This window comes from Camelina sativa, chromosome 14, assembly GCF_000633955.1.
Source record: "Camelina sativa cultivar DH55 chromosome 14, Cs, whole genome shotgun sequence".
Classification (NCBI taxonomy): Eukaryota; Viridiplantae; Streptophyta; class Magnoliopsida; order Brassicales; family Brassicaceae; genus Camelina; species Camelina sativa.
The window spans coordinates 6,771,746-6,795,888 of NC_025698.1; the positions used below are offsets into that span (position 1 = coordinate 6,771,746).

The following is a 24,143-nucleotide window of genomic DNA, read 5'->3' on the forward strand; positions in this document are numbered from 1 at the left end:
TTTTTTTTTTTTTTTTTTGTCGTCGAGAAGAAGAAAGAAGACGCAGAGGAAAAGATATAGATAGAGAGATGAAGAAAGAAAGAAAGAAAGAAAGATCCTAATATGATTTATTCCAGGTTGGACCCGATGCTGCCACGTGGCTTTTAATGAATGGTCAAGGCCCCAACTGGTTTCAATTTTTAATGTGTGCTAATTATTATTAATTTTTTTTTTCGTCTATTATTAAATAATAATGCGAATCGTTAAAACTAAAATATGATTAGATTTGTTGAATTAAAGTCGTAAGAAGAACACATGCCAAAGTGATAACATAAGTCTGAAGAACAACAACAATAATATCATTGGTTTTGATTTTGCCTCTCTGTCCAATTGTGGACAGTGGACACAATTCGGTGGCTACCTCGTGGGGTGGCAATTATTTGGTTTGTTCTTTCGTTTGTTTATTCAGTTGAACATTTCTATTAAGATATGCTTTTGTATACCTAAGGAAAATAGCTCAATGTATAAGATACTACTACTAGTCTCACAAACAAATGTCTAACTGAAATCAAATTACATCAAAAAGAATAGAAGATGGAGGACCAATAAGATAAAGTAAATAAGGACTCTCTCTAGTGTTACAACTAGTGCACAAGATATAATTGTTACTCTTTCATAGAAAAGAGAGGAGACACTTTGTTCACTAAACAGGACAAGTTACTACTTCCTTTCGGAGAGCCGGCAAAAAATTGTTGACTTTTAAGACTCTGCTTTTGTCGGTTCCGATGATTCTTCAGGGCCTCCAGTTTCTTCAACAAGCTGTTTAAGACAGAAATGTGAGGAAGGGTCAATGCCATTTACTCAATCGAAAGAAATATGTTATCTTAAGTCAAATACTGTAGAGTCAGTCAATGCGAACATACCAAAGAACCAACTTGCTCAAAGGCTCTCATTGCTTTCGGATCTTCCTCGTATTCATATCCCAACTGTAGAATCCGTGGTCCGTTCACTGACCAAAATGCTCTTCGACCTGCCTCCTGCAATATTAACATATCAGAGGACCTTTCGTAAGTTTTGGGTTTGGTGAATTCTTAACCAGGATTCAGAAGAAAAAAAAAAGGGACAGCGAGAAAGAGATTTGTTATACCTCTAAGATGATTAAATATATAGCTTCAAGTGTCTGAACGCGAATGTCCGGATCAGTAACTGGTTCTCGCTCAATGGAAAGTGCACTTCCAAGCTCAGGTGGCATTTTTGCGATATCTTGTTCACTGTATGTCTAAGCAATGTAAAACCCAATCATTAAAGACTAAAAGAAGAATAACCTTTTTAAGCAATGACGTATCAGCTATGAAGCAAAATCAACAAACCTTATTGCCTGCAACTGGTAGGAGCAGAGCGGGCCAGAGAAACTCTGATATCAAGAGTATGTTCTGGAGTTGGTTTTTTGCTTCAAAACAGCAGTTACGAATAGTCCCAGCAACCTGAACGCCGATGAGCATAAACCATTTTAAATTGCTCTAAGGGTAGATTAAGTAACAGGTTCCTAAAAACACTAATCTGCCAAACTTCTTTGAACGTACCCCTTTCTTTCGCAATTGATTTGTAGAATCAAACTGCCTAATAATCTGTTTTAGTAGTCCTCTCTTTGGTTCCAGTAACAATTTCCTCCCATCTTCTGTTTTTGATATGTTGACAAGGATTGAGCCGACATGCTCAAACTGATCATCTGGTGAAATAATAATAACAATATTCAGTAATTCATTCGTCTTGTCTTTCTATCCAGTAGCAGTGTAACAAACACGGTTGCAAACCATAAACTAACAGTAAGACACTATACATAATATTTACTTAACTCGTAAACAACTACTTCAATGCTCCAAATGCAAACATTACATCAAAATCAGAATATAAATGGGACCATTCAGGAGGAAACCATTAGAACTTTGGAAATCTAGTCTTACCAAGGATTAGAAACATGAAACCCAAACCCAAACATGATATAGATAAAAGAAATTCCAGACTATCAAATCATATACAGATTATTATATCAAATTATATACCCAATCCAAGACTGAAGTGGTAAAACATACCAGAAGTTTCACCAGACGACCTGCAAAATGACCTAACAAGCTTCATGATATGTAGTCCATGCATCTTCTCATCGTCAATCTAACAAAGGGATAAAGTTTGAAACGATTAGCTACATCACCATTAATTAGACTACCAAAAGACAATCCCCACTCTCCACCATTAAAATTGATAATTCAAGATAAAATGGTGATCATCAAGAAGATAAACGACCTGAAGCAAAGAAGAAACTCCATCATCCAACTGAGTGAGATTAACTAGAAGCATAACAAGCAACCTGGTAATACAAGACTCAGGCTTATACAACATGTCCATGGCCACTTTGATCAAACCCATTCGAATCATCTTCCCAGCCAATTCAGAGTTCTGAGAAAGATTTACAAGAGCTTGAGCTGCTGGCTCTGATAATTCCTGGAAACAATTGAATTCAAAACATTTCAATCTCTATCAACACCAATCCAACAAAGAAAAAAAAAAGAGTGCTTATTAAGATTTAAGCCAATGAACCTTGCTTTCATTTAGAAGACGAGACAATGATGGAAGAAGAATCTCAGAATACTTGGCTAGAGATTGTAAACCTTCCTCCGAACCAGTTAACCCACTAACAATCTCCACCGCAGCTTTCTTTACCTACAAAGTTTGTTTCTTTCATTCAACCACAATCATCGCTAACCAAAAGAAAACCCTAGAATCTAAAACTGTCGGCGCATCCTCATAGCTTAGAAACAGATGAAACCAAATGTTAAAAAAAAAAAAAAGCTTACTGTTGGAGAAGTAGATGACAAAAATTCAACAAGCTCCTCCAGCTCCGTCGCCATATCTCTGGTCTCCGAGGAAGAATTCGCCGTAGAAGGAGAGAGTGTGTAAACGTTTCTGCGCGCTATATCTCCGCCGGCGAACACGAAAAATCCTCAGGGTTTATTTGTTTACACGACAAAACCAAAACAGTTTATTCAGAGGAACCCAAATTCAGAAAAGAAAAATTGTAAAACAACCCACAGACTAACTAAAGTTTACACAATAATCTTATAGTTTATGAAAAATATAAAAATAAGCATCTACCTAATTTAATTCCTTTTCTTGTATCGATTGATTTATATATTTGGGCTACTTTGTAACGTTTTAGTTAGTTTGAGGGTTATTTTGAAAAGTTCACCTAAAATAAAACCAGTTAGAGAGACTCAAACTTGTAATCTTTGACATTTTGGAGTTCACAAAGATGGAAGCTTGTTTGAGATGTTCACGAGGAAGCTATCTATTTGAAACCTTGAGACCACTCTCCAGCTCTCTCCGCTCCTCTTCCGTCTCTTTCAGCACCGGTTAGTAGCTTTCTCCTCCTCTGTTTCTCAATTAATGGCGAAATTGAATTGGATTCTGTGAGAGATGCTTTTGGATTGAAGTGAATCTGAAATTGGGTAATCTTACTTATTCAACGGAATCAGACTAGGAATTTGATGAATGATTCTAGGGTTTCTGTAAAAAAAAACTGATTTTTTTTTGTATTTGTTTGCTTTTTATAATTGGGTCATTTGTGAAGAAGGGAAGCCAATGAAGAGAGCTTATGATGGGTTGTTGCTTGATGCTGGAGGAACTCTTCTGCAATTGTCGAAACCTGTTCATGAAACCTACGCTTCCTTGGGCCAAAAATATGGTCTGGTCACTTTCTTACACTCCTTTGATCCGTACCAAAGACCAACTGTTAGATGTTCTCCTCAAGTTGATTTTTGTTTTGTTTCAAGTTCAGGTCTCAAGACAACTCCTGCTGAGATCAAACAAGGTTTCAAGAGAGTTTTTTCTGCTCCTTGGCCTGAGAAGTTGCGTTACCAGGTCCTTCTAACGATAAATTCTCTTTTCTTCTTTCTTTCTATCAGATTCCACCTTTGATCATGACTGTAAGTAAGCCATTGTATTATATCATGTTTCCTTGTGTTGTTAGGGAGATGGAAGACCGTTCTGGAAGCTCGTTGTTTCCGAAGCTACTGGTTGTTCTGATAATGACTACTTCGAAGAAGTCTACCAAGTGAGTATCGAATGAAATACTGTTTAAGTAGTCTTTAGGTTCCATTAACTATGCAGAACACTGATGCCTAAAAGACGAGTTAATCTTCTGTTTTTATCTCTTAGTATTATGCGAATGGCGAGGCGTGGCATCTCCCAGAGGGAGCTTATGAGACAATGTCACTACTGAAAGATGCTGGAGGTTATTATTACATTGCAGAACTCTCTCCTTGTTTACTTAGATTACTTATTGTATTCGTTAATGCTGATTTCTAAAACTGGTGTTAGATGATTGCAGTTAAGATGGCTGTTGTGTCTAATTTTGATAGCCGGCTAAGAAAGCTATTGAAGGATCTTAATGTCATAGATATGTAAGCTTTGTCATGTTCTGTTATTCAAATCTGGAATCTGAGTGTTCAAGTTAACACCCACCATAAAATGGTTCTCGTGTATAATGTTTGTTCTTTCTTTCGCAGGTTCGATGCTGTGATTGTATCCTCAGAAGTAGGATACGAGAAACCTGATGAACGAATCTTCAAATCCGCGTTAGGTATTGCATCCTAAACTGAAGTGTTATTTCCTATAAATTACTGGAAAAGGGTTTAGAAATTAAAGATTCCATGTCAAGCGCAGAACAAATTAGCGTAGAAACAAACAGGGCAGTGCATGTCGGAGATGATGAAGGAGCAGATAAAGGCGGAGCAAACGCCATCGGTATTGCTTGTTGGTGCGGCACAGATACTTTTTAACTTGTTTTATTCAAAGTTTCTAAATTTCTCAATGATCAATTCCATCATGACTCATACTGTTTTTTTGTTTGAAAAATTAGGTTGTGGGGAAAAGATGTGCAGACATTTTCAGACATACAAGAGCGGATCTTGGTTTCAGAAAACTAAGCTTGAAAGGTTTTGTTCTGCAACATTTTATAATATATCTCGATTCTCGGGGTAAATTTGCAGACCTTGGATCATGTAACCAATTTACTCAATCAAACACTGTAATCTATCTTTTTAAGTTAGTTTTTTTTTTGTTCAACACTGTAATCTGTGTTTTTAAGTTAGTTAATAATGAAAAAGCGTCAAACTTGGAAGACAAGAATCTTGTAATTTTGATCAGATTGATGTATCACGGGAAGCATAAAAAAGGAAGAAAATGTTGAAAACAAATTACAAAATAGAGATTAAACTCTTGACATAACAAACCAGAAATCCAAGTGAAGGGCCGTCTTTGAAAACGGAATCAAGAGATTTGGTTGTGGGATCATACATGAACAGTCGTGTACCATATACAGCAGAAGAAAGAAGCTTGTTCTTCTCCAGGATTGCTAGTGGAAATAAAGGAGTAAGACCACTCACTATCGAATATATGGGTTCCCAAGTCTTGGTCTCTGAATTGAACGACCATATCGCTTGTTCGGTCGGATTATAAATCGATACGCACAAGCGGTTGTTCAGGTTGCATATGATGATTGTTTCGAGAGTTGCGTCCGCAGAAGGAAGTTTAGAGATGATTTGAAAAGTTTCAGTATGAAGATCTAAAGATAAAACTTTTGTTCTTTCTCCTCGGTTAACCAATAAAGCGATCCATTTAAATACAGAGGATACGTGGAAGCAATAATCCGATAAGGAGAAGAAGGAGTAATGTAACTCCAAGCGTTGGTGCTAAAATCGAAGACTTCACATGTAGTAGCGTTTTCTAGGCAGAGTTACATAACCTAACCGGTTTGTATGTACCATTGATTTTGTCTTTGCCGAATCCAAACTGAGGGTATGAAGATAGATTACTCTCTCTTCTCATAATCCTCTCAAGACTGAGTTGTTGCAACCTTGAGAGAGGGAAACTTCGATGCCATCGAGTGGTGGGATTGAACACAATTTGTTGATCTGAGGTATGAATGGAGACAAAGAAGACCGTCGCAGCTATCATGGCAGCGGCCTAAAAAATATGTTGATGATGATTCCAATACCAAATTCCTTGGAGCAGAAGCAACAACAAGACAACGACGATCATCATGAGACAATACCACTGTCTTCAGCTCAGTGGACACCAAAAGAACATATATATCATCATCATCTCCTACTGGTTTCAAGCCAAAGGTCAACTGTCTCTTCTGGAAATATTGAGACTCTATTGTGAATTTCCATTGTTTCGAAACAGATTTGAATCTGAGCAGAGACTTCACCGGAACTCTCTCTAGAATTCTCTCTACGGCATCGTGTGGAAGCAATTCCATTAATTAGTTTCTCTGTCGCTTTTGTTCTGTGTTATTATTATTGATCTTATTTATAACTTTTAGTGATTATATATAGACGACAAAAAAAAATATGTATATATATATAAAATTTAAAATTTCAAGAAGATAATATAGGATTTCATCAACATAATCAAATCTCGAATAGGAGACGATTAACGAGAATATTTTTATTTAAACAAATCGTATTAAACACAAACAAAAATATATTATAATCTGTAAATCAAGAATTAATTATTTTTTAACATATATACAGAGCTAAATCAATATATGGGCCCTAACAAATCTCTTTTATATATAATGGGCTTTAGATAAAGCCCATTGGTTAAACACAGTAGCTACTTGTTGACCTAGAAAAAAGATCGGATCTATAAATTGAAGTCATTTTTCTAGGTTATCTGTTTTTTCGTGAAGCAGCCGCGCTTTTCGGCTTAGGAAGGAGAAAAAGAACCAAAAGAAAAAAGAGAGACGCCATGGGAAGAAGTTAGTTTTCTCGATCTCTCTTATATTCTCGTTTAGGGTTTCTTTCTTCGTCTAATCTAACCAGATGTTCCCCCTTTTGTGCGATTTTGAGGATTCTTCATTTGATTTTTGCTATTCATCGTAGAAATGATTAGGTTTAAATCTCCCTGTTGATACGATTTGATCGATTAGGTTTGGTTGATGTGAGTAGATGAATCATAGATTTGAGCTGTATAGATTTGTGTCCTCGAGCTAAAAAAAAATCTGAATCTTGTTTTGTAGGACCTGCGAGGTGTTACCGTCAGATCAAGGGTAAGCCATACCCGAAGTCTCGCTACTGTCGTGGTGTGCCAGATCCAAAGATCAGGATCTATGACGTTGGTATGAAGAGGAAAGGTGTCGACGAGTTCCCATTCTGTGTCCATTTGGTGTCGTGGGAGAAGGAGAATGTCTCCAGTGAAGCTCTTGAAGCTGCCCGTATTGCTTGCAACAAGTACATGGTCAAGTCTGCTGGAAAGGATGCGTTCCATTTGAGGATTAGGGTTCATCCTTTCCATGTTCTCAGGATTAACAAGATGCTTTCGTGTGCCGGAGCTGATAGGCTCCAGACTGGTATGAGGGGTGCTTTTGGTAAAGCTTTGGGTACTTGTGCTCGTGTTGCTATTGGACAGGTTCTTTTGTCTGTTCGTTGCAAGGATGCCCATGGTCACCATGCTCAAGAGGCTCTTCGTCGTGCTAAGTTCAAGTTCCCTGGTCGTCAAAAGATTATTGTCAGCAGGAAATGGTAATGTTTCAAGATTTCTCCTTTTAGTTTTTTGTTTTCACTGTTTTGTGGTTACGAGCATAGCTAACTCATTAAGTGTTGTGACATTTTTATTTTATTTCAGGGGATTCACCAAGTTTAACAGGGCTGACTTCACTAAGTTGAGGCAAGAGAAGCGTGTTGTTCCTGATGGTGTCAACGCTAAGGTATTGTTTATCATCAAATTATAGCACTCTTTGATTCTTGGGTTGTAGTAATAGTAATTGTCATTATTGGAGCCTGAATTGAACAATGATTTGGTTTCTTTTGCAGTTCCTCTCATGCCATGGACCTTTGGCTAACCGTCAGCCAGGAAGTGCCTTTTTGCCAGCCCACTATTGAAGAGTGTTAGAACTGATGTCTTCTCATTCCGGTGAAGAAGAAGTATAATCAGTCTGAAACTTTTTGCTTATCTTTATATCTCTGGCGTTGTTTAAGTTTCGTAGTTGGACACAACAGTATTCTGAATGTTTTGTGACTCTTTTGTTTAATCTTTGAAATGATATTTGCTCCTTTGGTATCGACCGTCTTTTGCATGTTTTGTGACCTTTTGCAAGTTTTGTTGTTGGCTTTTGTGATCTGATATACGAAATCCTCCCTCTTCTTTTAACTGAAGCAGTACACAAAGTAGAATTTGTATGCTTGATGGATAAATGATCAGAGATGGTTAAAACTTTGAATGTTAACGTAGTTTGATTCTCCAAGGCATAATAATTTCTAAAAGCCTTATTTTATTTTATTAATGGAGACGGTTCATTTAACATTTTTACATGGTTTCAAAACGACTGTTAATTTGAAACGGGATGATAGCTTTCTATGTAAGATCATTGAAGTTTTAAAATAGAGAGATGGGTCATGGGTGGTTGGATGATTCTTCTCCATTTTTGTTTGATCTCTTTATTTAGTATGCATAACAGATAAATAGATTGAAACTAGCTAAAGCTTAGGTGGTTGTCCTTTTTAATATTTATGATCTTACTATCTCATGAAAATCATAAAAGGCTGAGTGATCCAGAAGAAAACGACAGAGACCTACACGTCAAAATCAGATTCAAACTGCCATTTTCATGTTTAATTCCCTTCTTTGTTGTGTTTTTTTTTTTTTTTACTTTACATTTCAAAGAATTTATTGCAACCATTTTCTGAAGAAAGAAGCAAAAATCCCAAAACAGAGAGAACCAAAAGAAAAGGAAAGAGAATGTTGAAAAAGTTATGGGAATTACTTGCAAGTAAAAGATCAAGATTTCTTGCAAACTACAACTATATTATAAGAAGATTTAAATGCTCTTTTTCTTCTCTTTTATATGGGATTGAGAGGAGAAACGCAAAGCACAGATACTGTATATTCTCTTTGCCAACATTTAAAAGAAATGACCAAAACTTTATTATTTAGAAAACAAATTCAACAACTTATGACACAACTGAAAAAAATAATATTGATTCTGAACTTTCTCCATTAAACTTATTACAACAAAAAAAATATATGTTTCTTCTGTTCTTTCCAAAAATCTTACAATACCACCAAAGAGTATCCAATTGAATTGAAATAAATTTCTTTTATAACCAAAATAAATAAGAAAAGAAAAGATAAAAAATACTGTAACTTTGGACATCTCCAAACAAGCAGGAGAATCATAAAAATTATTTGTTGAAAAAACCTTTAAAATATCAGCAACCCATCACGGCGCAATTGTATACGAAATTCGAAGAATGTTTCCTATCGAGCAATGTCCATACAGGTGGACTCCGATCACTCTTTGGTATCCAAGAATTCAACTCAATGTACCCTCCACCTGAACTCTTAGGTCCACCAATCACAATTAACCGCTCACCGCAAGCTCTAAACGCTAATCCCCAACCGTTAACCGAGTCAGCTCTCTCGGGCAATCTCCCTAACGTAAACCATTTCTTACTCTCTTTATCATACTTCCTCACTTCCATGTCAGCATGATCCGCTGCATACAGCTGATTCTTCACAACCGCAACAAGAGGCGGCGCCTCCGCTGCTGCTGGCATCTCCCGGCTCCTCGGAGGCGACATTTCCGGGATCTCAGTCCATTTCTTCGTCTCTAAATCAAACTCCTCACCGCAAGTAAGCACTTTAGAGTCGTTCCCGCCAATTCCACCGATCACATAGAACTTCCCATCCATGAAAACACCCGAACACATCTTCCTCGGTTTGTTCATCTTCGGAAGCGAAGTCCAAGTCTGAAGCTCCGAGTTATACATCTCAGCGGAATCACTGATTTTTCCGAGAGAGTCACACCCACCAGCGAAGATAGCGACCTCTCCTAAACTCGCGGAGCCAAACAAACACCTCGGCGAGTTCATCCTCATACCAGACGACCAAGAGTTGTTCAAAAGACTGTATCTGTATATAACGTGAGAGGAGTAATCATCTTTGCCTAACACAAGCAAGTCAGTGCCAACAGCTAAGGATTCTTTATCGGCACACATGAAGGTAACACCTGAAGGCATAGTTGGAAGATTCATCCATCTTCTTTCAACAGGGTTGAAAGCAACCCATTCCAAGAGCTGACAAGAGAAGTAAACCCAATGTTCAACGATCTGGTTTTGTTTCCTGAGTCTGTAGATCTCTCCGGACTTCACGAGAGACCGGAAACTACGGTTCAAGGAAGCAATGGAGCCGTAGCCAGACCTTGAGCAACGGATCAAACAGCTGATGGAATTGTCCCTGCCGATATCGTTGATAAAAGAATCGTCATCGTTAACAGAAGACAATCCAATCAATCTGAGAGACTTGCTCTGTCTGAGGTGGTCATGAACATCATCATCAAATGCTCTTTTGCGATTGATGAGATTAGTAGAGTCAGAGGAATCTTCTTCTTCTGATTGTGGAAACATGTAAGAAGGCCACATGGATTCAGAAAGACGAGAACTTGAGAAGACCCTTGTTGATATCAAAAACTTCCGATCTTCTACCATCTTCTCCGGTACAGATTCCGATGGTACAAAACCAAACACAACAAAAGAAAAAGTATAAAAAAAGAGAGAGACTTTATGAGAAATCTCAAAAAAAAAAAACAATCAATCAATCAAACAGAGAGGACGATTCAGAGTATTCTCATTTTCGAGATTAGATCGTCCAAATGGATTGATTCAGAAGAACAACAAACAACAACCAAAAGAAAAAAGAAATGTTTCTTTATGAAAACATCAAAAGTCAGATCTTCAGATTTCAAATTAGAAAGAAAAAAAAAAAAACTGAAAAAAACAAAAATGAAAAAAACTGATCTGAATATGATTCCTCGACGGAGAAGGAAGAAGGAAGAGGAAAGAAAGTAAAATGGAGAATCTATAAAGAGGAACCAACGAAAGAGAATTACAAGAGATTATTATTATTATATAGTACTAATTAGTAATAAGAACAAAAGAAAGGTACTTACCGATTTGGATTAACGAAAAAAAAAAAAATTAGAAATTTGAAAATGGAGTTATCTCTAGGAAACAACTCTCTCTCTCTGCGAATTGGACTGAAGCGTTCGTTAACGAGTTTAATCTCTCTCTCTCTCTGTGTCTCAGGAGGGCTCAAAGTTTAAAGTCTCTCTCCCTCTCTCTCCCCTGTTTATTCTTTTTTTTTTTTTAATCGGGTTTAAAAAGCAAATGGAAAATTAATTAATTAATTTAACTAAAATGTAGTAATATTTGTTAGAGGTTTTTTATTCTCTTTTTTATAACATGACGTGCGGAGTCTTAAATTTTTTTGTATTCAAGATAAGATTTATTCATAAAAAGGAAATATTTTTAAGTCTAAAATAAACGTATTTGAAAAATCAAAGAAAAAATCAATCTGTTTCTTTTTGTTTTGTTTTCTAGTGTGTTTTCAAAGCGTTATAAATGTTCCTAAAAGTTTCAGTACCTTTTTACCTGTTTTTTTTTTTTTTTTTGGTCAAAGGATGTTAAATTTTTGCTTTGTAGTTAAAAAAACTTCTATGTACGTCACATTTTTTTTTCCCTTCTGATTTTCTACTAACACTTAAGGGTATAGAAACTATCATATTCATAGGCCAGATATATATATATGGTTTGAAATTGTGTTAATGGAATATACTATAATTTAGTGGGAATGTATTGGAGGAGGACAAAATAAAGACCTATATGCATTTTTCCACCAATATATATATATATATATATATATATTTTAGGGGACACGAATAAAAAGTACTTTTTTCAAATGGAATAGAATACTTTGAATTTTCTGTTTTTGGAATATAACAACATTTTTCAGTTAAAAACTGTTCGGGAAAAGAGAGTATGTATGTTCTCTCTCGTTCATCTCTGAGTAAGCTGAACAGAGATAGATAGATTAGGAATACGAGAAAGCTGTCGACAAAAGTGATCTAGGTTCACAGAGCACGTGTTCACGCACGTGGTATATTTTTTTTTTTTTGTGCCCATAAATCATGATATTAGTGTATTCTTAATTTTAATACTAGTACTGTATTGTTAATTAGTATTACTAGTGAACTATATTACCGAGATTACTGCATTACTTATGTGGTTGGCGTTGATCCGTTGACCAGAAATATTAAACTGATGTGGTGGTGGGTGAGGAGGGTGGGCTCTTCTTTTACCTCATCAAGAATATATAATAGTATAATACTGTCCGTTTTCTTAGACGTGTGTGTTTTATTCAGTTGATGGACATTTTCAAAGCCATGAGAGATTGAGAGAGATTGATTGACAATTAGCCTCAACTTTAAAAAAAAAAAATATATATATATATATATTATTTTTGATAATGATAACGATAACTTCCTGATTAACAGTGGGTTATTCTCCGTGATCTTAGTGATTTTTTTTTATATGGATGGACTGACGCTTTTCTAGAAATGTAACAATGATCTTAGTATCGTTTAATTGTAAAAAATGGTCTACTGTCTATCTTTGGAAGCTATCAGATTGACATGTGCGTGCGTGCATGAGCATCGTATTCTATGCCCTTCCGATATTTTTTATTACAAGCATGCACTTGTTTAAACATGTTTTTCAGTTTTTGTATAAGAGATGGTCATTACTCCTCTTAGCGGGGTTTAAAAACAAGCAATTTCGTACTCATAAATTACCTTAGATATGTACATTTATCGAAGCTAAAATATGTAAAGATCTTTTTTCTTTTTGTTTTGATAAAACATATAGAAAAAATATTCCATATATTTTTAGTTAAAGGTCGCATCGCATCGTACCATAATTACCTTTATAGTGTAATTTACCCATTCGATTATAAACTTTATAAATCGAAGAAGCTTAAGTCGCGCCGAAAGATTAATAGCGTGCAACTAAAGGATTATTATAAATTTAATGCGAGTTGCATCTTGGCAGCTGTAATCCACTCATCAATTGCCACGTGTGAGAGCCATCTTATTTTGGACGGTAGCAAAGTGCTTTTACCACTCGCAAGAGTTTGTGTAAGACTAATCTAATCAAATAATTAATTTGCATATCTTTTTAACCGGTTTTCTCTTAATTTTTGAATTTGTTTATATTCTTAAGACATGGGTTATAACTTATAAGTATAATTTATGGTATTTGGTTGACTAAAAATGAAAAAAAAAAAATGGTATACACGTCAACAAGGTTTCCAAAGTTTATGAACTAAAACCCTTTAATAAAATTTAATATGCGATGAAAAAGAATACAGATAGATTCTTTGAGTTCGACGTCGTATAGAAGAGATCTAAGATCTCATATTTTATATACTACTCTATAAGTTATAAATTTAATCGTTGGGACATTTAATTAGGATATTGTAATAATTATTTCGGAATATAAATGTAGATAAAGTTTTTTAGTTGGTCCCAAAAAAAAATTAGATAAAGTTTGTGGATTTATTTTTAATAAAAATCTCTAGATTTGTAAAACTTGGGAGTCAATGGTCAACAATATGAGTTTTAAAGTATGTAACTTATCAACGTTATTTTGATGTACACGCAGAAATGCATATAACCTTAAAAACGAATTGATATCCCAATGGATTATTTCTATTTTCATATGGTTAACTTTTTCTATTTCTTTCTTTTCGTTTTCAATGAATCATGAGTATCGGTAGGGGAAAAGATTTTTTTTTATTATTTTTATTTTTGTTGCTTTTGGATTTTCTACTAAAATTATCGAATAGGTGACTGTTTTTCTTGGGCGTATCTTTAGTGACTTGTGTCTGAAAGTGAAATCCTAAGAGCTGTCCACGTGATCTGTTTATACTGTGTGTTCACACATTCCTTTTCTTTCCACATTAATCTCTCTTAAGTTAACTAGTGTCTTAATTGATGATTACATTCCTAAAGTAAAAGTGTTATTTAGATTCTACATATTAATGTTACATATATACCAAGGGTAGAAAGATTTGCTAAAGAGAAACAACACCAACATTTTGTTTGTATCCATTTTTTGAATAGTTAATATTGCCTTCTCATGCGACTGATTAACAATATTAACTTGACGAGCCATCATCAGATGCGTGACAGCCCACGCTAACATCTCTGTATTCACAATTGAGGAAAAAGACAAAAATCGCCAACAAAAATATTAGGTTGAAAATTTATCATTACAAAGCCAAGTTGCCACAAACACATTACAATATTTTCTTCTCTTTACCAGAAAGGAAAAAAAATCGAAAAAGTAATATGTGTATCATATTGTTGTTATACCAGCTAATTGTTTAGAATTATCCGTCGGAGATAACGTGGTGGCTCCTAATACCTTTACTTCTTCTTCTTTTTTCCCCTCTTTTGACAATACCTTGTCATTCAAGTCAACGACTAATTTCAACACGTGCTCTTCGTAAGAAACTTAGAAGATTTAATAGATTTTGAAGTATCTAACTAATTACATCTACTTTTCTAAACTTTTCTGTATATGGATGATATAAAATACGGCATATCGTCTAAGCAATACACTATTTTTTTATTTTTTATTTGTTAAAGATAAAGCAACACATGTTTCATCTTATTAAACCATTTTGTGTTTGGTTTTGGTTATTGGTTTATGGTTTATGGTTTATGGTTTATGGTTTATGGTTTATGCTGCCCATCAGGTTAATACCGAGAGAAGAGAACAATCCATGATTAACAACATCCAATAATAATTAGGTTTGGTCGGTCGTTTTAGTTTTTGGTGTGGGGGGAATTGAATGAACCCAAAAAAAACCAGAGGTTTCTTTCAGTTTTGTTGGCAAAGGTATTTTATGTTTTTGTGAAACAATAATGACAAAGATTATCATCGGTTAAACGCGCATAGAAAGACACTGAGAATCACATATCAAAAAAAGCTTTCAAACGAAATAAACATTATTAACAATAGAGGAAAAATGGGAGATATCAACTTGGAATGTGATGTTTGAATCGACTAAAAATCGAGTCAATTTAAGACAAACAGAAAAATTGTGACTTAAGAAAATTAGGTGAGTTTTGATAAACACGTTGTAGTCTTTGTAGATTTTCGAATTGACGTCAACTCAATATCAAAATCTTTTCTTTAATATTCATTATGAAATTCCAATCCGAATCAAAGCGTCTAACATATAGCTGTAGAACAATAGATACTTTAGTCAATGGTCAACCTTTATTTTAATTTCTTACATCATATATATATGGTGAAGATAATGGTTCATCTTGGACTTGGAACAATACTCAACTATTCCTTGTAATTTAAAACACTTATAAAGTATTTACTTTTGCTAAATATACTGGTCTTATTATTTATATAGACGTATTAATTCAATGTTCCATAATCCACATGCTTGAGCTTCCAAAGCTATTTATAGTAGTAGCCCCTTATCGTTGTTCAGTATAGGTATAATTTTGGTAAGCAATGGAAAATGAAAGTATGAAACTATAAAGATGTAAAGAAGACATATTTCTAACAGTGAATTGTTGTTTTTCGTGAAAAATACATAGGAACACTGCCAACAGAGTCAGAAGATACAAAAGATGAACCACACATAAAATTTTGAGATACTTAAATTAGATCGATGTGAAGTTTTTGATACACACGTGGCCGTGGAGAGAAGTAGGAAGAGACAATGAGAGATGGAGAAAGAGAGACGTAAGTATTGGTTTCGCCAACGGCTCATATTGCAAAAGAATAATAATTATTATAATAATGTTCTTTGCGTTTTTTTACCAATACATCAAACATTTGTTAGGCACACGTCCCTTTTCTTTTTCTCTTTTTGTCAATATGTCTCTTTAAGAGATTTTTTTAAAAAAATTTTTTTTGAAGTTATCACGGAGAAAAAAAACGTATTTACCTGTTTGTGTTTGGACTTTGGACGGTTGGATAGATAATATTTACTATTTATCAAACATGCGTATGTAACACAGTACAAACATATATTAAAAAATTAAATGGTTCTAGAATGTTAGAATCGTCTATCTATAGATTTTTTCTTCTTGTAGAAACAATAAATTATTATTCTAATTAGTTTCTTGAAATAATTAACATCGGATGAATTGCCCTTAAAAAAATCAAGAAAGTATAATCATAAAAAAAAATGTTGAAAGCCCCTTTCAAAAATGTTTTAGAAAATAATTTGTAATTTGTGAATATTGGGCCTTGTATGCAGGAATATTTATATATTTAGAATCGTTTTACATTATGGGCTCACTCATAATATTAACGGCCCAATACTGAACTACCATACGACGTCGGTTTATACTTTTGAAATTGCGTCTGTTTCATTCGCTGAAAAGGTAAGACTTAAAAAACTTAAAACCTTTCCCCACTCACATCATCATCACCTTTGTCTCTCTTTCAAGCTTCTCTGTGTGTTGTGTGTGGTTGGTCAACAGCAACAGGTAACTTCGATCCTTCGATTGCTTTGAAGTTCTTCTGTAGATCTGTAGTAATATGATGTGTGAATCAACGATTTTGGTGTTCTTGATGCAATTTGCAATCCGTTCTTGTTCAAGTTTCGATTGAAATTTCAAAAAATCATGTAAAGCTAAGATTGGTATGAGGTAGAGATCGGGAAGAGTATATTCATAATCTTTATGAGTTTCGATTTCGTCTGGAAGTGATGAATCTGTCGAATTAGGTTATGTTGAGATATTTTAGGGTTTCTTTAATTTTTTTTTTTTTTTTTTTTTACAGCTGTTGAGCAAAGATGGATCATCAAGTTGGATATGGTGTTGAAGTGACTGGGTTATCTCCATCTGTTACTGAGAAAGACCTTATTGATTTCTTCTCTTTCTCTGGTACAATCGAATATATTGATATTGTCAGGTAAAAAACAAACCTTTACTTCCAGAAAAAATTGATACATATTATGGATTCAAAAGAGAAACTTTGTAATGTTGTTAATGAGACCAGGTCAGGTGAGCAAGCATGTACTGCTTATGTGATGTTCAGGGATTCTTATTCTCAAGAAACTGCTGTTTTACTCAGTGTAAGTGTTATTTTGATTTGATTCACTTTTTTTCTTTCTTTTTTTGGGAAGTGTCTCTTGAGCATGATGGATAACTCAGTCCTTTGGAATTCTCGATATCTTCAGGGCGCAACGATATTGGATCAGCGTGTTTGCATAACTCGTTGGGGACAACATCACGAAGAGTTCGATTTCTGGAATGCGACTCCCCGGGGTTTTGAAGATGAATCATACTCACATGTATGAATCTCTCTTTTTACACATTTTGATCTTTCTATGTTTTGTTAAATAGTAGAATCTTACAATCACTTGTTCAGTAGTCTTTATGTGTTGAAAGTTTGATGTTTTGGTCTCATATCTAAAGCTCATTCTTTCTTCAATCATGGTAGCCTCATGCTCAACGAGGAGATTTCAACGCTGGAGAAGCAGTGACTAAAGCTCAAGAAGTGGTGAAAACAGTGCTTGCCACAGGATTCGTGCTAGGCAAAGACGCTCTAAGCAAAGCTAAAACCTTTGACGAATCCCACGGCGTATCAGCTGCAGCGATGGCTAGAGTCTCCCAACTAGAGCAGAGGATTGGTCTCACTGACAAAATCTTTATCGGACTTGAAGCTGTAAGAATGACCGACCAAAGGTACCATGTTTCAGACACAGCTAAATCAGCCATCTCTGCCACAGGGAGAACCGCAGCAGCGGCTGCAACTAGTGTCGTCAATAGCAGTTACTTCTCAAACGGAGCTCTTTGGCTTTCTGGTGCGTTGGAGCGAGCTGCTAAAGCTGCATCTGATCTCGGTAACCACGGCTCCAGGCAGTGACTATAGAGAGAGGACCAAATCAGAACCGTATCCGTCTTGTGAATATTATTATATGATGAAGAGCTGATCATGAATAACACTACTAGCTTATGAAAGTATAGGTGGCATTAGATTTTATCATAACGAATCCTAGACAATGTATACACATAACACATTCGCATTACCTACTACATCTTATACACTAAAAGTTTAATTTCATTCTTTAATCAGCTTAATTAGTAGCATGATATGCTTCTGATATCTACGGTTGATATTGATTCAATATTTGGATAGACTTGCTCTCCATAGAGCTTACGCGACGTGGTACATTGTGTGCCAAACATCGAATCCAAAAAAAACAGAGTAGTCATCATCTCCTTACCCTCCAATCTCAACAATCACTCTCCAAATCGTTCTCTCATGGCAGCTTCTTCCTCAATTCCGCCATCAACCGCCGTAACCTCCGTCATCCGCAAACCCCTCCTCCTCTCTACAACATTCTCCTTCCCTGCTTCTTCATTGTCTCCCTCCAGCAAATTACCACAAAGAAAAATCCAAAGATTGCTACTAGCTTCCTCCTCTGCCTCCGCCGTCTCTTCCAATTCCAAACCGGTGAAGAAAGAAACCATCTACTTCGACGGAGGAGCTCATTACGGTGATCTATTGGCTAATCTCATCCTTGGCCTGACCATCCTCTGGCTCCCACTAACCTTAGCCGCGGTGTCTCGAGCCTTTAACCTCCGTTACAGGTTCACAAACCTCCGCGTGACGGTGATCTCGGGACTCACGGGAGAAGACAGGAGCGATTTCTCGTACAAAGTGATCAAGGACGTTCAAGTTGTGCCGAGGTTCATAGGAGAATGGGGTGACATCATCATCACTTTGAGAGATGGGACAAAAGTGGATTTGAGAAGCGTTCCTAAGTTTAGAGAGATTGCTAAGTACTGTTTATCTATGGCTGATCAACCTGCTGTTCTTAAAGAATCTGGCGCCAAAGGCTTTTGATGGTTTTCTCAAAATTACTCTGTTCTGTGCAAAGCAAATTTTAATTCGCTCGACTGTGTTTTGTTTCTTCAAAATAGTATATGTATATTGAATCATTTCGATGTCGATCATTTGTGTTTACAAAGATGTTTTTTAACTCTGCAATATGGAAACTGCTGTGATGTTGGAATCTATTGAAACGACAAGTAATATTCTTTAGATAACTGCAACGGCGTGATGTTAGAATCTATGGAAACGACGAGTTGTCTTCTTGTAGATAAGTGAAACGGCATGGATCATGCTATAGGTAAGTACACGTGATGGTTCAAATTCATTAGTATCCATTCACAAACAACTCAACCGAAATCAGCGTAGTCAACCATTTGATAGTTTCAGACGGCGCAGTGCTAATATCGTAGAAACATAATATAATTCGGAAAAACGGCCCAAAGATGTTCTTGTTCGTGTAGTCCAGTCCAACATCACCAACCACTGTTTATTTTTACTTTTCTAATAACCAAAATCATCATAAGCAAATCAATCTTTAAATTTTAAAGCGTCTAGTCTATGCGAAACAAAAGTTTATAATATAAACAATATTTTACAGTTGGGTTCAAATCAACGTCCCACATCAGAAGATTAGAAAAGACGTTTCTAATATATAAGTGAAGTCCAAATCTAGTATGAGGTCTTTTGGGAAGGAGCCCAATAAGAAATCCGTGCGGGCTTTGCCATCTCGGCCCAAAACGGATAATATCATGCTAATAGGGACTTGACTTGGGCTTATAAAGCCCAACACATGGTATCAGAGCCCAAGGTTAAAATCCTGGTGGACCTAGAATAGTGGATACAGACATGGCTCTTGTTAACCCGAATAATGGAGACCACGAAGGGGTTTATTGTCGGTCCAAGTGGGATCGGTTCGAGATGGAGTTATCATCTCGAGAAGGTATGTTAATATCTCACATGTAGTCCTTGGTTTGAAGGGATTATCATTAATATATAAATGGTTAGGGTCAATCTACTAATTGCCAATTGATTTTTAGTTAGAAGTCCAAGATAAGCCCAAATTTAACATGATATCAATTGCTTTTTATATCTTGTGTTTTTAACAATTGGTAGCAGAGCCTAGGTTGAAATAAATGGACCTAAGAAGTGGGTATGGGCTTAATGATTGGTATGGGAAAAGCCTCTCAATGTGACACGATAAGAAGGGTACTTTGCGAATAAAGAAACACCGAGCCAATGGTGACAAGATTTCGCTGAAGGGGAGACCTAAGGTTCGTGGTTCTTGGTTTGAGGGGGAGTATTGTTGGGTTCAAATCAACGTCCCACATCAGAAGATTAGAAAAAATGTTTCTAATATATAAGTTAAGTCCAAACCTACTTAGTACGAGGCCTTTTGGGAAGGAGCCCAATAAAAAATTTGTGCGGACTTTGCCATCTCAGCCCAAAACGGAAGGGACTTGACTTGGGCTTTCTAACCCCAACAATTTCTGCATTCGCGTATTGCATATTCAATAGCTTCCTTTGTTAGTCATTTAATTTTAATAAAACACAAAAATTAATAAGAAGGAAATATGGTTATGCAGATGCCTTGTTGACCATATGGTCCATATCTCTGTTAAATTTGACCATTTACATCTCCATTGGATTCCATTTAAATTTGTTAGAGAATTATTAGAAGAATCGAAAATAAATGAATATACAATTAATAGTTTCGTATGAGAATGTTGATGAGTATAACAAGGAGAGAGGCCTTTTAAAAGCTATTGCCTACTGACACATTCTCATCAAATCTTAGGTAGTCTTCCCCATTTCCCAATTTTGACCATAATATTCTTGTTTTCATTAATTATTTTATTAACTACTGTTGTGAAAATTCCTAATTATGAATGACATTGCTTTCAAATATTTAGTGTTAAAAGTTGGTTTCGCGATGGGAATTCATAGAAGTTGCATAAAGCATAAATATGCACTGTAAAGATTAGATGGCTCTCTATCCACTCTCTCAACTTTCAATTAAAAAGAACATTTTGCAGAATTCAGATTCCTCTCTTTGTCCTCAAAGCTTTATGTCACATTGATTCACATGCATGGCAGCATGGGCACAAATGTGCACATACTCATACATGTACGTGCGCATCTTTTTTTTTTTTTTCCATTTCTACACGTGTAAACAAGTACGCGTATTGCATACGTTCATATACGTCATACGTGTCTCTGAATTAGATGCATGCAGCCATGAGCACATTTACGAGATATCTAAAATAATGAGGATCGTATATTCGTATGGTAAATATTTTCTAAACAATTACAAGCTGAATTCTTTGGATGTTAACTTATACTTTAATGACAGCCTAAAAAGAAAAAGAAACTATAATATACTATTAGCTTTGTCTCAAAAAGGAAAGTGGTTAATTCTGAATTGGTCAGTCTTTTTAATATAAACATAAACACAGAAAAGGGCGGCGCATAGTAGAAGTTCAGTCAAATGCCAGGCTAACAAGTATCCTTAAATTGTGTAAGAATGTCTTCTTTCTTACACCCTCCTCTCTTTTTTTCCTCCTCATAGAAAAAAAAACATTGAAAAATCTCTAGAGATTTATATAGACCATTTTGAACGAATTTCAGAAAAAGAATCTATATATATGCTAACTTTAACAAAACATATTAAACGTACGTATATTAAAGCCATGCAAAGAAATTAGAGTGATATATCGAAAAGATAAGAAATTTTAGTTTAAAGCCAAAATAAAAATGAAAAGGTTAGTAAATCAAAAGGGAATCTGATGATCAAAGGGCACCTTAACCAAAAGATAAAAATCTTCACATTGTTACCCAAAAAAAAACGATAAAATTATGATTACGGAGGACTAAGTAAAATTAAGATGGACATTGGATTCCTATAAGAGCTTTTAGGTGTATAGCCTTGTATAGAGTCGTAGGTATATGAAGAAAGTATTTCAAAAGAAGAAGAATGAATGGTTTTAGGGGTTTAGAAAAGCTGGCTCCAATATGTAGCGATATGCCCCACGCTTTGTAGGAATCCCAAGCTTAGGCGCATATAAGCGTATTTTTAACGGATTTATCTATACATGTTTCAGATATTAAAAAATCCGCTGACATTCAGATATTCGATCGGATATTGAATTTTTCAAATTTTAAATATTTACAATGTCGTTTGATCAAAAAAAAAAAAAAANTATATATATATATATATATTTACAATGTCATATTGCCTTCCCCTAGCTCTTATCCTATGCCTTGTCTAGAAGTCTATATATAACCCAAGAGGTGGAGTTGAGTCTTCTCAAACCAAATGAATCTACACTTTTGTTATATAAAATATTGAGTTCCATACGTTGTGGCGAATTAACGATATAAAAGGCAACTTATAGTGATGATGAGAGAGCCGAATGATACCCAAATCCACGAGCACGGCCTAATTCTGTATATAAAAGTGTACAGATTAAAATTTTATATTTTTTTCGTTAGACTAGGAATTGGTCAAAAGATATACATTACTGCATTATAAAATACGACCTAGTTTTGTTTTTACTGTTACTTGAAGTAAAAGTCTACTGTATTTAAGTAAGTTTTATACGTGACAAAATTAACTGACTTAAAATGGTTAAATCCTCATTAAGTTACCACAAAACAAGTGAGTTCGAATTCCTACTATAAGTGAAGTTCAAAATGGTACATGACCATTAGACTAACGAAACAGGAAGAGAGATATCATCAACGTAAATCCAAAAGTAAATCGTTTACGAAGAGTGAGTTCGAATAATCACGACTTCACGAGTATGGAGCTTTGTACGTAAAAATATCTCTCTTTTTTTTGGATTTAATTGTATTTCAATTTGCATGCATTACATAGAAAATCTCTTACTCTTTCTTTAGTCTTTTATTTTAAAAAAATTCCGGTTTCTTGAAGCCCCAATAATTTTTGGTTTGGTTTACATGTAATGGGCAGCGACGTGGTGAGAGAAGAGAAAGACACGTGGAGTCGTGTGGTAGGATTTGGAGACCGCTCCCTACTTGAGCATGATGTGATCAGAAAAAGAGAGCCCCACGAACGTTTTCAGCTCATTAAAACTACAATCAATCTCTTTGGGAAATTGGGCCATTCCCTCCAACAACTAACACCATCAACACATATTTTATACTAGTTTATACTAAGTTTTGTTTTGTTTCTACATTAATTATGATCATCTATGGATTAATCTTTTGATTATGTTTGTCGAGATTAATTTTTAGTCACCACTTTTGTTGTGGATCGTCACATACTATATACTAGTTATAATTAGAACTAAAAGAAATTTTAGTATAAGTACCATTTTTATTCTGATGAGTCCATATATAAAACTATGTACATGGTCATGTATATTATTAACTTGGAACAAATGATGATTAACTGTTGAAAAAAAGAGAGAATTCACTGCTCAATTCTTTTTCTTTAGATGCATGCTAAGTAGACCATACATTGTAGTGTTGCTTTCATGATGAGGATAAGGATGTAACTCTTTAGAATACAAACACTACAAAAATATATGTCTCTAGCATCAGTTATATAACCGATACGTAAGAAAAAAGAAAAAATATATATATATATATATAAATATATATATTTTAAAGTACACAAAAATATCACTCTATTATGCACATTAATTTATTTAATTTACTGCGTATTTGGCGAATTATAAGGCAATATTGTCACGGACTTGGTCAAAAATATTTGCTGCAAAGTCCAACTAGGGTTGGCCATAGCCTTGGAAAAATATAAATATTTCAATCAGTCATTTTCTATTTAGACCCTATTTCATTAATACGTTTCAGTCTTATTTCTCCGAAATTCACGTCGATATAAATCCAACACGATGTGAAAATCAATATTGTGTATAGAGTATTTAAGTAATTACAATGTTTATTAAGTCAGTTAATTGAATTATTGCTATATTATGGACCCATGAATGATTAGTCACTTACTTAGGCGTACTTTCATAGCTTTGCTTGTATTAGAGACTTATGTCTCTTTTCACCTTTTTTCTATATAACTAGTACTGTTTAGAATTTGAAATTCAAAGTTGAACCGTTAGTGTTAAGTGATGCTTAAATCAGGAAACGAAGATGTATATGTTGATTACAAATGGTCTTCGTGGTGGAATGGTCCGATCGAACGATGTAATTAGCGTCTAAAATATATTATAAATTGCAGCGGATGTCACCAGCCTGATCTGGTCCTAGACCAATATAACTTGATCATATCTTTTAGAAAAGCCTTTGAAAATAGGACCATGCCAGGCATAAACATAACTGAATGCGTTGGTTCACTACCGCACTATGCCACTATGAAAACTTTACCTCGTCTATATATGTCTATTGTTGGACGAA

The 24,143-nt window shown here is 35.0% G+C and overlaps 7 protein-coding genes across 7 annotated transcripts; 4 read left to right on the top strand and 3 right to left on the bottom strand.

The window, feature by feature from the left end:
• LOC104740093 (protein HGH1 homolog) lies at window positions 493–3,016 on the bottom strand. The gene is made up of 9 exons (XM_010460621.2): window positions 2,835–3,016; window positions 2,578–2,700; window positions 2,284–2,481; window positions 2,073–2,151; window positions 1,563–1,708; window positions 1,350–1,463; window positions 1,127–1,258; window positions 903–1,016; window positions 493–798 (listed from the first exon to the last, which is right to left on the bottom strand). Exons 1-9 carry the CDS (start codon window positions 2,886–2,888, stop codon window positions 739–741), a joined length of 1,020 nt encoding a protein of 339 aa, XP_010458923.1. The 5' UTR covers window positions 2,889–3,016; the 3' UTR covers window positions 493–738.
• Window positions 3,243–5,166, top strand: LOC104740094 (haloacid dehalogenase-like hydrolase domain-containing protein 3). The gene is made up of 9 exons (XM_010460622.2): window positions 3,243–3,389; window positions 3,608–3,721; window positions 3,815–3,897; window positions 4,007–4,090; window positions 4,195–4,270; window positions 4,367–4,439; window positions 4,545–4,618; window positions 4,702–4,795; window positions 4,898–5,166. Exons 1-9 carry the CDS (start codon window positions 3,290–3,292, stop codon window positions 4,962–4,964), a joined length of 765 nt encoding a protein of 254 aa, XP_010458924.1. The 5' UTR covers window positions 3,243–3,289; the 3' UTR covers window positions 4,965–5,166.
• Window positions 5,235–6,301, bottom strand: LOC109128646 (probable F-box protein At1g14315). Its single transcript, XM_019235448.1, is given in 4 exon segments — window positions 5,235–5,620; window positions 5,623–5,729; window positions 5,894–5,956; window positions 5,958–6,301. Coding segments are annotated over 4 exon segments (900 nt in total).
• On the top strand, window positions 6,694–8,107 carry LOC104740095 (60S ribosomal protein L10-1). The gene is made up of 4 exons (XM_010460623.2): window positions 6,694–6,802; window positions 7,064–7,565; window positions 7,669–7,750; window positions 7,857–8,107. Exons 1-4 carry the CDS (start codon window positions 6,793–6,795, stop codon window positions 7,923–7,925), a joined length of 663 nt encoding a protein of 220 aa, XP_010458925.1. The 5' UTR covers window positions 6,694–6,792; the 3' UTR covers window positions 7,926–8,107.
• On the bottom strand, window positions 9,006–11,143 carry LOC104740097 (F-box/kelch-repeat protein SKIP11-like). Its single transcript, XM_010460624.1, has one exon. The coding sequence runs from the start codon at window positions 10,527–10,529 to the stop codon at window positions 9,252–9,254; it is 1,278 nt and encodes a 425-aa protein (XP_010458926.1). The 5' UTR covers window positions 10,530–11,143; the 3' UTR covers window positions 9,006–9,251.
• LOC104740098 (binding partner of ACD11 1) lies at window positions 16,270–17,981 on the top strand. The gene is made up of 5 exons (XM_010460625.1): window positions 16,270–16,399; window positions 16,695–16,826; window positions 16,914–16,989; window positions 17,095–17,208; window positions 17,358–17,981. The coding sequence occupies exons 2-5, from the start codon at window positions 16,708–16,710 to the stop codon at window positions 17,781–17,783; spliced, it is 735 nt and encodes a 244-aa protein (XP_010458927.1). The 5' UTR covers window positions 16,270–16,399; window positions 16,695–16,707; the 3' UTR covers window positions 17,784–17,981.
• On the top strand, window positions 18,092–18,940 carry LOC104740099. The gene has a single exon (XM_010460626.2). It carries the CDS (start codon window positions 18,183–18,185, stop codon window positions 18,765–18,767), a length of 585 nt encoding a protein of 194 aa, XP_010458928.1. The 5' UTR covers window positions 18,092–18,182; the 3' UTR covers window positions 18,768–18,940.